The sequence below is a fragment of the Somniosus microcephalus genome, unplaced genomic scaffold (genome assembly GCF_052327205.1).
Source record: "Somniosus microcephalus isolate GS21.2 unplaced genomic scaffold, FLI_Smic_1.0 scaffold793, whole genome shotgun sequence".
Lineage (NCBI taxonomy): Eukaryota > Metazoa > Chordata > Chondrichthyes > Squaliformes > Somniosidae > Somniosus > Somniosus microcephalus.
In genome coordinates this window covers 22,963-35,809 of record NW_028225980.1, presented here as the reverse complement: position 1 = coordinate 35,809, position 12,847 = coordinate 22,963, and the positions used below count along the sequence as shown (strand labels likewise).

General features: G+C 50.5%; 1 protein-coding gene across 2 annotated transcripts in view; it reads right to left on the bottom strand.

The window, feature by feature from the left end:
* Positions 1-12,847, bottom strand: part of LOC147081081 (TNF receptor-associated factor 2-like) — an 85,513-nt gene that overhangs the window by 50,405 nt on the left and 22,261 nt on the right. For both annotated transcript variants that reach the window (XM_085980955.1, XM_085980956.1), the window contains exon 4: positions 758-856. In XM_085980955.1, coding sequence (XP_085837081.1) covers positions 758-856 — 99 coding nt within the window. The remainder of the gene's footprint in view (positions 1-757; positions 857-12,847) is intronic.

Here is a 12,847-nt window from a genome sequence, read left to right as displayed (position 1 = left end):
CCTCTTTATCTATTTTTATCCTATCCAATATCGCTACTGCCTCCTCCTTTACTGCTACACTGGCGACATCCTCTTCTCCAGTGAAGACAGATGCAAAGTCCTCATTTAGTACCCCAGCCAGGCCCTCTGCTCCCGCAAGAAGGTCGCCGCTTTGGTCCCTAATTGGCCCCAATCTTCCACTATTTGTGTTTATAAAAGACCTTTAGGTTCCTTTCATGTTGGCTGCTAATCTATTCTCACACACTCTTGGCCCCTCTTATTCCCGTTTTTAGATCTCCGCTGTACTTTCTATATTCAGCTTGGTTCTCTACTGTATTATGAACCTTACAATTGTCATAAATTGTTCTGGTTTACAGTTTCTTTCCCCTCTCCCAATTTTGGTCCTCCCCTAAAAGTTGCTACTGGGGTAATTGTTCCATAGGTGCCAGCTGCCCAGGGGCGGGTCATTCTTCGTGTGACCTTCAACAGCGAGTGATTCGTGGTGGGGGGGGGGGGGGGGTGGTAAGGGAGCATCACAGCCAAGCTCAATCCTAACCTCAGCCAATATCCACACACACTAAGTCAGCCAACAGGAGTCACTGGATAGTAATCAGGAGCAGGAACCCTGCCTCTGCCTCTCCACTCCCCAGCCCGGAACAATGTTTAAAGACCACCTGAGCACCCCTTCCTTCAGATGCCATCAGACCTGCTGCCCATTTCCAGATGTTTCAGTTTTTATTTAAAATTTCTTGCCTTCATGTTAACTCTTTCCACTCACCTCATATTCCTTAATGGTGCCCTTCCACGGGCAGCCCTCATTGCTACAAACGGCGGGCAGATTGTCCAGCTCCCTGCGTGCCGCATTGTCCGGGAAAGCCTAAAGGAGGGAAGAAGAATACAACAATGAGTTCTCGTTTCCAGGAACTTACTCAGGTCACTTTGTACAGTGAGCTGGATCAATACCTGCGGAGGAGGGAGACTGTGACTGAGAAAGGTATTAAAAGCACTGCTTGATATTGTTCCAGCAGAACTCTGACACAGAATTTACAGCACAAAGGCCCAATGGGTCTGTGCCGGTGTTTATGCTCCACACCAGCCACCTCTCACCCCTCTTTATCTAACTTTGTCAGCATTTCCTTCCATTCCTTTCTCCCTCATGTATTTATCTACCTTCCCCTTCAATGCATCGACACTATTCACCGCCTGTGGTAGCGAGTTCGACATTCGATCCTGAATTCCCAGCTGGATTTATTGGGGACTATCTTATATTTATAGCCCTTAGTTTTGGTCTCCCCCCCACAAGTGGAAACATCTTCTCTACGTCGAGGTAGATCAACAGCGGCGTACTGGGTGGGTGGGAATCGCTGATACAATCAAACAGGACTCTGGATGGACTGGACAGGATCAGCCGAATGGCCGAGCTCAACGATCACATGGACAGTGGAACCACCAACTCTACTCAGAAAAAGCAAACTCAAGCAGTGCTGTTACTCCACTTGGTATCAACACACTCGTAAAAACCAATTAACCCAATCCACTTCAACACCATGTGATGCTTCTAATCCATCCTCGCACACTGCTCCCCTCAGTCACAGACCTGTCCCCACCAGTACTCTACCCCAGTGTTATACAGTGACAGACCTGTACCCACCAGTACTGTACCCCAGTGTTATACAGTGACAGACCTGTACCCACCAGTACTGTACCCCAGTGTTATACAGTGACAGACCTGTACCCACCAGTACTGTACCCCAGTGTTATACAGTGACAGACCTGTACCCACCAGTACTGTACCCCAGTGTTAGTGACAGACCTGTACCCACCAGTACTGTACCCGTGTTATACAGTGACAGACCAGTACCCACCTGTACTGTACCCCAGTGTTATACAGTGACAGACCTGTACCCACCAGTACTGTACCCCAGTGTTATACAGTGACAGACCTGTACCCACCAGTACTGTACCCCAGTGTTATACAGTGACAGACCTGTACCCACCAGTACTGTACCCCAGTGTTATACAGTGACAGACCTGTACCCACCAGTACTGTACCCCAGTGTTATACAGTGACAGACCTGTACCCACCAGTACTGTACCCCAGTGTTATACAGTGACAGACCTGTCCCCACCAGTACTGTACCCCAGTGTTATACAGTGACAGACCTGTACCCACCAGTACTGTACCCCAGTGTTATACAGTGACAGACCTGTACCCACCAGTACTGTACCCCAGTGTTATACAGTGACAGACCTGTACCCACCAGTACTGTACCCCAGTGTTATACAGCGACAGACCTGTACCCACCAGTACTATATCCCAGTGTTATAGTGACAGACCTGTACCCACCAGTACTGTACCCCAGTGTTATACAGTGACAGACCTGTACCCACCAGTACTGTACCCCAGTGTTATACAGTGACAGACCTGTACCCACCAGTACTGTACCCCAGTGTTATACAGTGACAGACCTGTACCCACCAGTACTGTACCCCAGTGTTATACAGAGACAGACCTGTACCCACCAGTACTGTACCCCCATGTTACAGTGACAGACCTGTACCCTCCAGTACTGTACCCCAGTGTTATACAGTGACAGACCTGTACCCACCAGTACTGTACCCCCGTGTTAGTGACAGACCTGTACCCACCAGTACTGTACCCATGTTATACAGTGACAGACCTGCACCCGCCAGTACTGTACCCCAGTGTTATAGTGACAGACCTGTACCCACCAGTACTGTACCCCAGTGTTATAGTGACAGACCTGTACCCACCAGTACTGTACTCCAGTGCTATAGTGACAGACCTGTACCCACCAGTACTGTATCCCAGTGTTATAGTGACAGACCTGTACCCACCAGTACTGTACCCCAGTGTTATACAGTGACAGACCTGTACCCACCAGTACTGTACCCCAGTGTTATAGTGACAGACCTGTACCCACCAGTACTGTACCCCAGTGTTATAGTGACAGACCTGTACTCACCAGTACTGTACCCCAGTGTTATACAGTGACAGACCTGTACCCACTAGTACTGTACCCCGTGTTATACAGTGACAGACCTGTACCCACCAGTGCTGTACCCCAGTGTTATACAGTGACAGACCTGTACCCACCAGCACTGTACCCCAGTGTTATACAGTGACAGACCTGTACCCACCAGTACTGTACCCCAGTGTTATACTGTGACAGACATGTACCCACCAGTACTGTACCCCAGTGTTATACAGTGACAGACCTGTGCCCACCAGTACTGTACTCCAGTGTTATACAGTGACAGACCTGTACCCACCAGTACTGTACCCCAGTGTTAATAGTGACAGACCTGTGCCCACCAGTACTGTACCCCAGTGTTACACACTGACAGACCTGTACCCACCAGTACTGTACCCATGTTATACAGTGACAGACCTGTACCCGCCAGTACTGTACCCCAGTGTTATAGTGACAGACCTGTACCCACCAGTACTATACCCGTGTTATAGTGACAGACCTGTGCCCACCAGTACTGTACCCCAGTGTTATACAGTGACAGACCTGTACCCACCAGTACTGTACCGCAGTGTTGTACAGCGACAGACCTGTACCCACCAGTACTGTACCCCAGTGTAAAAGTGACAGACCTGTACCCACCAGTACTGTACCCCAGTGTTATACAGTGACAGACCTGTACCCACCAGTACTGTACCCGTGTTATACAGTGACAGACCTGTACCCACCAGTACTGTACCCCAGTGTTATACAGTGACAGACCTGTACCCACCAGTACTGTGCCCCAGTGTTATACAGAGACAGACCTGTACCCACCAGTACTGTACCCCCGTGTTACAGTGACAGACCTGTACCCTCCAGTACTGTACCCGTGTTATACAGTGACAGACCTGTACCCACCAGTACTGTACCCCCGTGTTAGTGACAGACCTGTACCCACCAGTACTGTACCCCAGTGTTATACAGTGACAGACCTGTACCCACCAGTACTGTACCCCAGTGTTATACAGTGACAGACCTGTACCCACCAGTACTGTACCCGTGTTATACAGTGACAGACCTGTACCCACCAGTACTGTACCCCAGTGTTATACAGTGACAGACCTGTACCCACCAGTACTGTACCCCAGTGTTATACACTGACAGACCTGTACCCACCAGTACTGTACCCCAGTGTTATAGTGACAGACCTGCACCCACCAGTACTGTACCCCAGTGTTAATACAGTGACAGACCTGTGCCCACCAGTACTGTACCCCAGTGTTACACACTGACAGACCTGTACCCACCAGTACTGCACCCATGTTATACAGTGACAGACCTGCACCCGCCAGTACTGTACCCCAGTGTTATAGTGACAGACCTGTACCCACCAGTACTATACCCGTGTTATAGTGACAGACCTGTACCCACCAGTACTGTACTCCAGTGCTATAGTGACAGACCTGTACCCACCAGTACTGTATCCCAGTGTTATAGTGACAGACCTGTACCCACCAGTACTGTACCCGTGTTATACAGTGACAGACCTGTACCCACCAGTACTGTACCCGTGTTATACAGTGACAGACCTGTACCCAGTAGTACTGTACCCCGTGTTATACAGTGACAGACCTGTACCCACCAGTGCTGTACCCCAGTGTTATACAGTGACAGACCTGTACCCACCAGTACTGTACCCCAGTGTTATACAGTGACAGACCTGTACCCACCAGTACTGTACCCCAGTGTTATACTGTGACAGACATGTACCCACCAGTACTGTACCCGTGTTATACAGTGACAGACCTGTGCCCACCAGTACTGTACTCCAGTGTTATACAGTGACAGACCTGTGCCCACCAGTACTGTACCCGTGTTATACAGTGACAGACCTGTACCCACCAGTACTGTACCCCAGTGTTATACTGTGACAGACATGTACCCACCAGTACTGTACCCCAGTGTTATACAGTGACAGACCTGTACCCACCAGTACTGTACCCCAGTGTTATAGTGACAGACCTGTGCCCACCAGTACTGTACCCGTGTTATACAGTGACAGACCTGTACCCACCAGTACTGTACCCCAGTGTTATACAGTGACAGACCTGTACCCACCAGTACTGTACCCGTGTTATACAGTGACAGACCTGTGCCCACCAGTACTGTAACCCAGTGTTATACACTGACAGACCTGTACCCACCAGTACTGTACCCCTATGTTATAGTGACAGACCTGTACCCACCAGTCTATACCCCAGTGTTATAGTGACAGACCTGTACCCACCAGCACTGTACCTCAGTGTTAATACAGTGACAGACCTGTGCCCACCAGTACTGTACCCCAGTGTTACACACTGACAGACCTGTACCCACCAGTACTGTACCCATGTTATACAGTGACAGACCTGTACCCGCCAGTACTGTACCCCAGTGTTATAGTGACAGACCTGTACCCACCAGTACTATACCCGTGTTATAGTGACAGACCTGTGCCCACCAGTACTGTACCCCAGTGTTATAGTGACAGACCTGTACCCACCAGTACTGTACTCCAGTGCTATAGTGACAGACCTGTACCCACCAGTACTGTATCCCAGTGTTATAGTGACAGACCTGTACCCACCAGTACTGTACCCCAGTGTTATACAGTGACAGACCTGTACCCACCAGTACTGTACCCCAGTGTTATAGTGACAGACCTGTACCCACCAGTACTGTACCCCAGTGTTATAGTGACAGACCTGTACTCACCAGTACTGTACCCCAGTGTTATACAGTGACAGACCTGTACCCACCAGTGCTGTACCCCAGTGTTATACAGTGACAGACCTGCACCCACCAGTTCTGTACCCCAGTGTTACACAGTGACAGACCTGTACCCACCAGTACTGTACCCCAGTGTTATACTGTGACAGACATGTACCCACCAGTACTGTACCCCAGTGTTATAGTGACAGACCTGTGCCCACCAGTACTGTACTCCAGTGTTATACAGTGACAGACCTGTGCCCACCAGTACTGTACCCCAGTGTCATACAGTGACAGACCTGTACCCACCAGTACTGTACCCCAGTGTTATACTGTGACAGACATGTACCCACCAGTACTGTACCCCAGTGTTATACAGTGACAGACCTGTACCCACCAGTACTGTACCCGTGTTATACAGTGACAGACCTGTGCCCACCAGTACTGTACCCCAGTGTTATACAGTGACAGACCTGTACCCACCAGTACTGTACCCGTGTTATACAGTGACAGACCTGTGCCCGCCAGTACTGTACCCCAGTGTTATACAGTGACAGACCTGTGCCCACCAGTACTGTACCCCAGTGTTATAGTGACAGACCTGTACCCACCAGTACTGTACCCCAGTGTTATACAGTGACAGACCTGTACCCACCAGTACTGTACCCCAGTGTTATACAGTGACAGACCTGTACCCACCAGTGCTGTACCCCAGTGTTATACAGTGACAGACCTGTACCCACCAGTACTGTACCCGTGTTATACAGTGACAGACCTGTGCCTACCAGTACTGTACCCCAGTGTTATACAGTGACAGACCAGTACCCACCAGTACTGTACCCCAGTGTTATACTGTGACAGACATGTACCGACCAGTACTGTACCCCAGTGTTACAGTGACAGACCTGTACCCACCAGTACTATACCCGTGTTATAGTGACAGACCTGTGCCCACCAGTACTGTACCCCAGTGTTATACAGTGACAGACCTGTACCCACCAGTACTGTACCCCAGTGTTATACTGTGACAGACATGTACCCACCAGTACTGTACCCCAGTGTTATACAGTGACAGACCTGTACCCACCAGTACTGTACCCCAGTGTTATAGTGACAGACCTGTGCCCACCAGTACTGTACCCGTGTTATACAGTGACAGACCTGTACCCACCAGTACTGTACCCCAGTGTTATACAGTGACAGACCTGTACCCACCAGTACTGTACCCGTGTTATACAGTGACAGACCTGTGCCCACCAGTACTGTAACCCAGTGTTATACACTGACAGACCTGTACCCACCAGTACTGTACCCCAGTGTTATAGTGACAGACCTGTACCCACCAGTCTATACCCCAGTGTTATAGTGACAGACCTGTACCCACCAGCACTGTACCCCAGTGTTAATACAGTGACAGACCTGTGCCCACCAGTACTGTACCCCAGTGTTACACACTGACAGACCTGTACCCACCAGTACTGTACCCATGTTATACAGTGACAGACCTGTACCCGCCAGTACTGTACCCCAGTGTTATAGTGACAGACCTGTACCCACCAGTACTATACCCGTGTTATAGTGACAGACCTGTGCCCACCAGTACTGTACCCCAGTGTTATAGTGACAGACCTGTACCCACCAGTACTGTACTCCAGTGCTATAGTGACAGACCTGTACCCACCAGTACTGTATCCCAGTGTTATAGTGACAGACCTGTACCCACCAGTACTGTACCCCAGTGTTATACAGTGACAGACCTGTACCCACCAGTACTGTACCCCAGTGTTATAGTGACAGACCTGTACCCACCAGTACTGTACCCCAGTGTTATAGTGACAGACCTGTACTCACCAGTACTGTACCCCAGTGTTATACAGTGACAGACCTGTACCCACCAGTGCTGTACCCCAGTGTTATACAGTGACAGACCTGTACCCACCAGTTCTGTACCCCAGTGTTATACAGTGACAGACCTGTGCCCACCAGTACTGTACCCCAGTGTTATACAGTGACAGACCTGTACCCACCAGTACTGTACCCCAGTGTTATACAGTGACAGACCTGTGCCCACCAGTACTGTACCCCAGTGTTATACAGTGACAGACCTGTGCCCACCAGTACTGTACCCGTGTTATACAGTGACAGACCTGTACCCACCAGTACTGTACCCCCGTGTTAGTGACAGACCTGTACCCACCAGTACTGTACCCCAGTGTTATACAGTGACAGACCTGTACCCACCAGTACTGTACCCGTGTTATACAGTGACAGACCTGTACCCACCAGTACTGTACCCGTGTTATACAGTGACAGACCTGTACCCACCAGTACTGTACCCGTGTTATACAGTGACAGACCTGTACCCACCAGTACTGTACCCCAGTGTTATACACTGACAGACCTGTACCCACCAGTACTGTACCCCAGTGTTATAGTGACAGACCTGTACCCACCAGTACTGTACCCCAGTGTTAATACAGTGACAGACCTGTGCCCACCAGTACTGTACCCCAGTGTTACACACTGACAGACCTGTACCCACCAGTACTGCACCCATGTTATACAGTGACAGACCTGCACCCGCCAGTACTGTACCCCAGTGTTATAGTGACAGACCTGTACCCACCAGTACTGTACTCCAGTGCTATAGTGACAGACCTGTACCCACCAGTACTGTATCCCAGTGTTATAGTGACAGACCTGTACCCACCAGTACTGTACCCGTGTTATACAGTGACAGACCTGTACCCACCAGTACTGTACCCCAGTGTTATACAGTGACAGACCTGTACCCACTAGTACTGTACCCCGTGTTATACAGTGACAGACCTGTACCCACCAGTGCTGTACCCCAGTGTTATACAGTGACAGACCTGTACCCACCAGTACTGTACCCCAGTGTTATACAGTGACAGACCTGTACCCACCAGTACTGTACCCCAGTGTTATACTGTGACAGACATGTACCCACCAGTACTGTACCCCAGTGTTATACAGTGACAGACCTGTACCCACCAGTACTGTACCCCGTGTTATACAGTGACAGACCTGTACCCACCAGTGCTGTACCCCAGTGTTATACAGTGACAGACCTGTACCCACCAGTACTGTACCCCAGTGTTATACAGTGACAGACCTGTACCCACCAGTACTGTACCCCAGTGTTATAGTGACAGACCTGTGCCCACCAGTACTGTACCCGTGTTATACAGTGACAGACCTGTACCCACCAGTACTGTACCCCAGTGTTATACAGTGACAGACCTGTACCCACCAGTACTGTACCCGTGTTATACAGTGACAGACCTGTGCCCACCAGTACTGTAACCCAGTGTTATACACTGACAGACCTGTACCCACCAGTACTGTACCCCAGTGTTATAGTGACAGACCTGTACCCACCAGTCTATACCCCAGTGTTATAGTGACAGACCTGTACCCACCAGCACTGTACCTCAGTGTTAATACAGTGACAGACCTGTGCCCACCAGTACTGTACCCCAGTGTTATAGTGACAGACCTGTACCCACCAGTACTATACCCGTGTTATAGTGACAGACCTGTGCCCACCAGTACTGTACCCCAGTGTTATAGTGACAGACCTGTACCCACCAGTACTGTACTCCAGTGCTATAGTGACAGACCTGTACCCACCAGTACTGTATCCCAGTGTTATAGTGACAGACCTGTACCCACCAGTACTGTACCCCAGTGTTATACAGTGACAGACCTGTACCCACCAGTACTGTACCCCAGTGTTATAGTGACAGACCTGTACCCACCAGTACTGTACCCCAGTGTTATAGTGACAGACCTGTACTCACCAGTACTGTACCCCAGTGTTATACAGTGACAGACCTGTACCCACCAGTGCTGTACCCCAGTGTTATACAGTGACAGACCTGTACCCACCAGTTCTGTACCCCAGTGTTATACAGTGACAGACCTGTACCCACCAGTACTGTACCCCAGTGTTATACTGTGACAGACATGTACCCACCAGTACTGTACCCCAGTGTTATACAGTGACAGACCTGTGCCCACCAGTACTGTACTCCAGTGTTATACAGTGACAGACCTGTGCCCACCAGTACTGTACCCCAGTGTTATACAGTGACAGACCTGTACCCACCAGTACTGTACCCCAGTGTTATACTGTGACAGACCTGTGCCCGCCAGTACTGTACCCCAGTGTTATACAGTGACAGACCTGTGCCCACCAGTACTGTACTCCAGTGTTATACAGTGACAGACCTGTACCCACCAGTACTGTACCCCAGTGTTATACAGTGACAGACCTGTACCCACCAGTACTGTACCCCAGTGTTATACCGTGACAGACCTGTGCCCGCCAGTACTGTACCCCAGTGTTATACAGTGACAGACCTGTGCCCACCAGTACTGTACCCCAGTGTTATAGTGACAGACCTGTACCCACCAGTACTGTACCCCAGTGTTATACAGTGACAGACCTGTACCCACCAGTACTGTACCCCAGTGTTATACAGTGACAGACCTGTACCCACCAGTGCTGTACCCCAGTGTTATACAGTGACAGACCTGTACCCACCAGTACTGTACCCGTGTTATACAGTGACAGACCTGTGCCTACCAGTACTGTACCCCAGTGTTATACAGTGACAGACCAGTACCCACCAGTACTGTACCCCAGTGTTATACAGTGACAGACCTGTGCCCACCAGTACTGTACCCCAGTGTTATACAGTGACAGACCTGTGCCCACCAGTACTGTACCCCAGTGTTATACAGTGACAGCCCTGTACCCACCAGTACTGTACCCCAGTGTTATACAGTGACAGACCTGTACCCACCAGTGCTGTACCCGTGTTATACAGTGACAGACCTGTACCCACCAGTACTGTACCCCAGTGTTATACTGTGACAGACATGTACCCACCAGTACTGTACCCCAGTGTTATAGTGACAGACCTGTACCCACCAGTACTATACCCGTGTTATAGTGACAGACCTGTGCCCACCAGTACTGTACCCCAGTGTTATACAGTGACAGACCTGTACCCACCAGTACTGTACCCCAGTGTTATACTGTGACAGACCTGTACCCACCAGTACTGTACCCCAGTGTTATACAGTGACAGACCTGTACCCACCAGTACTGTACCCGTGTTATACAGTGACAGACCTGTGCCCACCAGTACTGTAACCCAGTGTTATACACTGACAGACCTGTACCCACCAGTACTGTACCCCAGTGTTATAGTGACAGACCTGTGCCCACCAGTACTGTACCCGTGTTATACAGTGACAGACCTGTACCCACCAGTACTGTACCCCAGTGTTATACAGTGACAGACCTGTACCCACCAGTACTGTACCCGTGTTATACAGTGACAGACCTGTGCCCACCAGTACTGTAACCCAGTGTTATACACTGACAGACCTGTACCCACCAGTACTGTACCCCAGTGTTATAGTGACAGACCTGTACCCACCAGTCTATACCCCAGTGTTAGTGACAGACCTGTACCCACCAGCACTGTACCCCAGTGTTAATACAGTGACAGACCTGTGCCCACCAGTACTGTACCCCAGTGTTACACACTGACAGACCTGTACCCACCAGTACTGTACCCATGTTATACAGTGACAGACCTGTACCCGCCAGTACTGTACCCCAGTGTTATAGTGACAGACCTGTACCCACCAGTACTATACCCGTGTTATAGTGACAGACCTGTGCCCACCAGTACTGTACCCCAGTGTTATAGTGACAGACCTGTACCCACCAGTACTGTACTCCAGTGCTATAGTGACAGACCTGTACCCACCAGTACTGTATCCCAGTGTTATAGTGACAGACCTGTACCCACCAGTACTGTACCCCAGTGTTATACAGTGACAGACCTGTACCCACCAGTACTGTACCCCAGTGTTATAGTGACAGACCTGTACCCACCAGTACTGTACCCCAGTGTTATAGTGACAGACCTGTACTCACCAGTACTGTACCCCAGTGTTATACAGTGACAGACCTGTACCCACCAGTGCTGTACCCCAGTGTTATACAGTGACAGACCTGTACCCACCAGTTCTGTACCCCAGTGTTATACAGTGACAGACCTGTACCCACCAGTTCTGTACCCCAGTGTTATACAGTGACAGACCTGTGCCCACCAGTACTGTACCCCAGTGTTATACAGTGACAGACATGTACCCACCAGTACTGTACCCCAGTGTTATACAGTGACAGACCTGTACCCACCAGTACTGTACCCCAGTGTTATACAGTGACAGACCTGTACCCACCAGTACTGTACCCCAGTCTTATACAGAGACAGACCTGTACCCACCAGTACTGTACCCCAGTGTTATACACCGAGCCAAAGACGGAGCTATCAGGGAGATAGCCAAAAGGTTTTAAGGAGGAGCTTAAAAGGAGGAAATGGAGGTGGAGAGGTTTAAGGGGAACTTCCAAAGCGTGGGGCCCAGGCAACTGAAGGCACAGCCGCCAATGGTGTGGTGAAGGATTGGACAGGTGGGGGTGGGGCAATGCTCAAGAGGCCAGAGTCAGAGGAAGGGAGAGTTTGAGGAGGTGGGCTGCAGGCCTGGAGGAGGTTACCGAGATAGGGAGGGGCGTATTCATGAAGCGAGAAAAGGAGAGGGAGCAGCCGTGGACTCAGGCTGCAGACCAACATTGCTTTCAGCCTGTTTGCGCCACAATGCCGGGGATCTTTACAAATTGGAGACAATAAAAGAAAGTCGGAAATGCAGGCAGTGTTTTACTGAAAGGCTGGTGGGTCTGTGTGACAGCTTCCTGGCACAGGCGGGGGGCGGAGGAGGACAGGTTACTGGCACAGGCGGGGGGCGGAGGAGGACAGGTTACTGGCACAGGCGGGGGGCGGAGGAGGACAGGTTACTGGCACAGGCGGGGGGCGGAGGAGGACAGGTTACTGGCACAGGCGGGGGGCGGAGGAACCTTCATGGGTTTCAAGCAGGAACTAAACAGGTTCTTATCAACAAATGGGATTCAGGGTTGGTAGAGATGCACCAGGGGAATACTGTGGATAGGTGGGCTAGATGGGTCGAAGGGCTTCTCCTGCCTGAAACTATTTACTGTGTTACTATGATCTCCATTGCCCATCCTAGTGGAGGACGGTCAG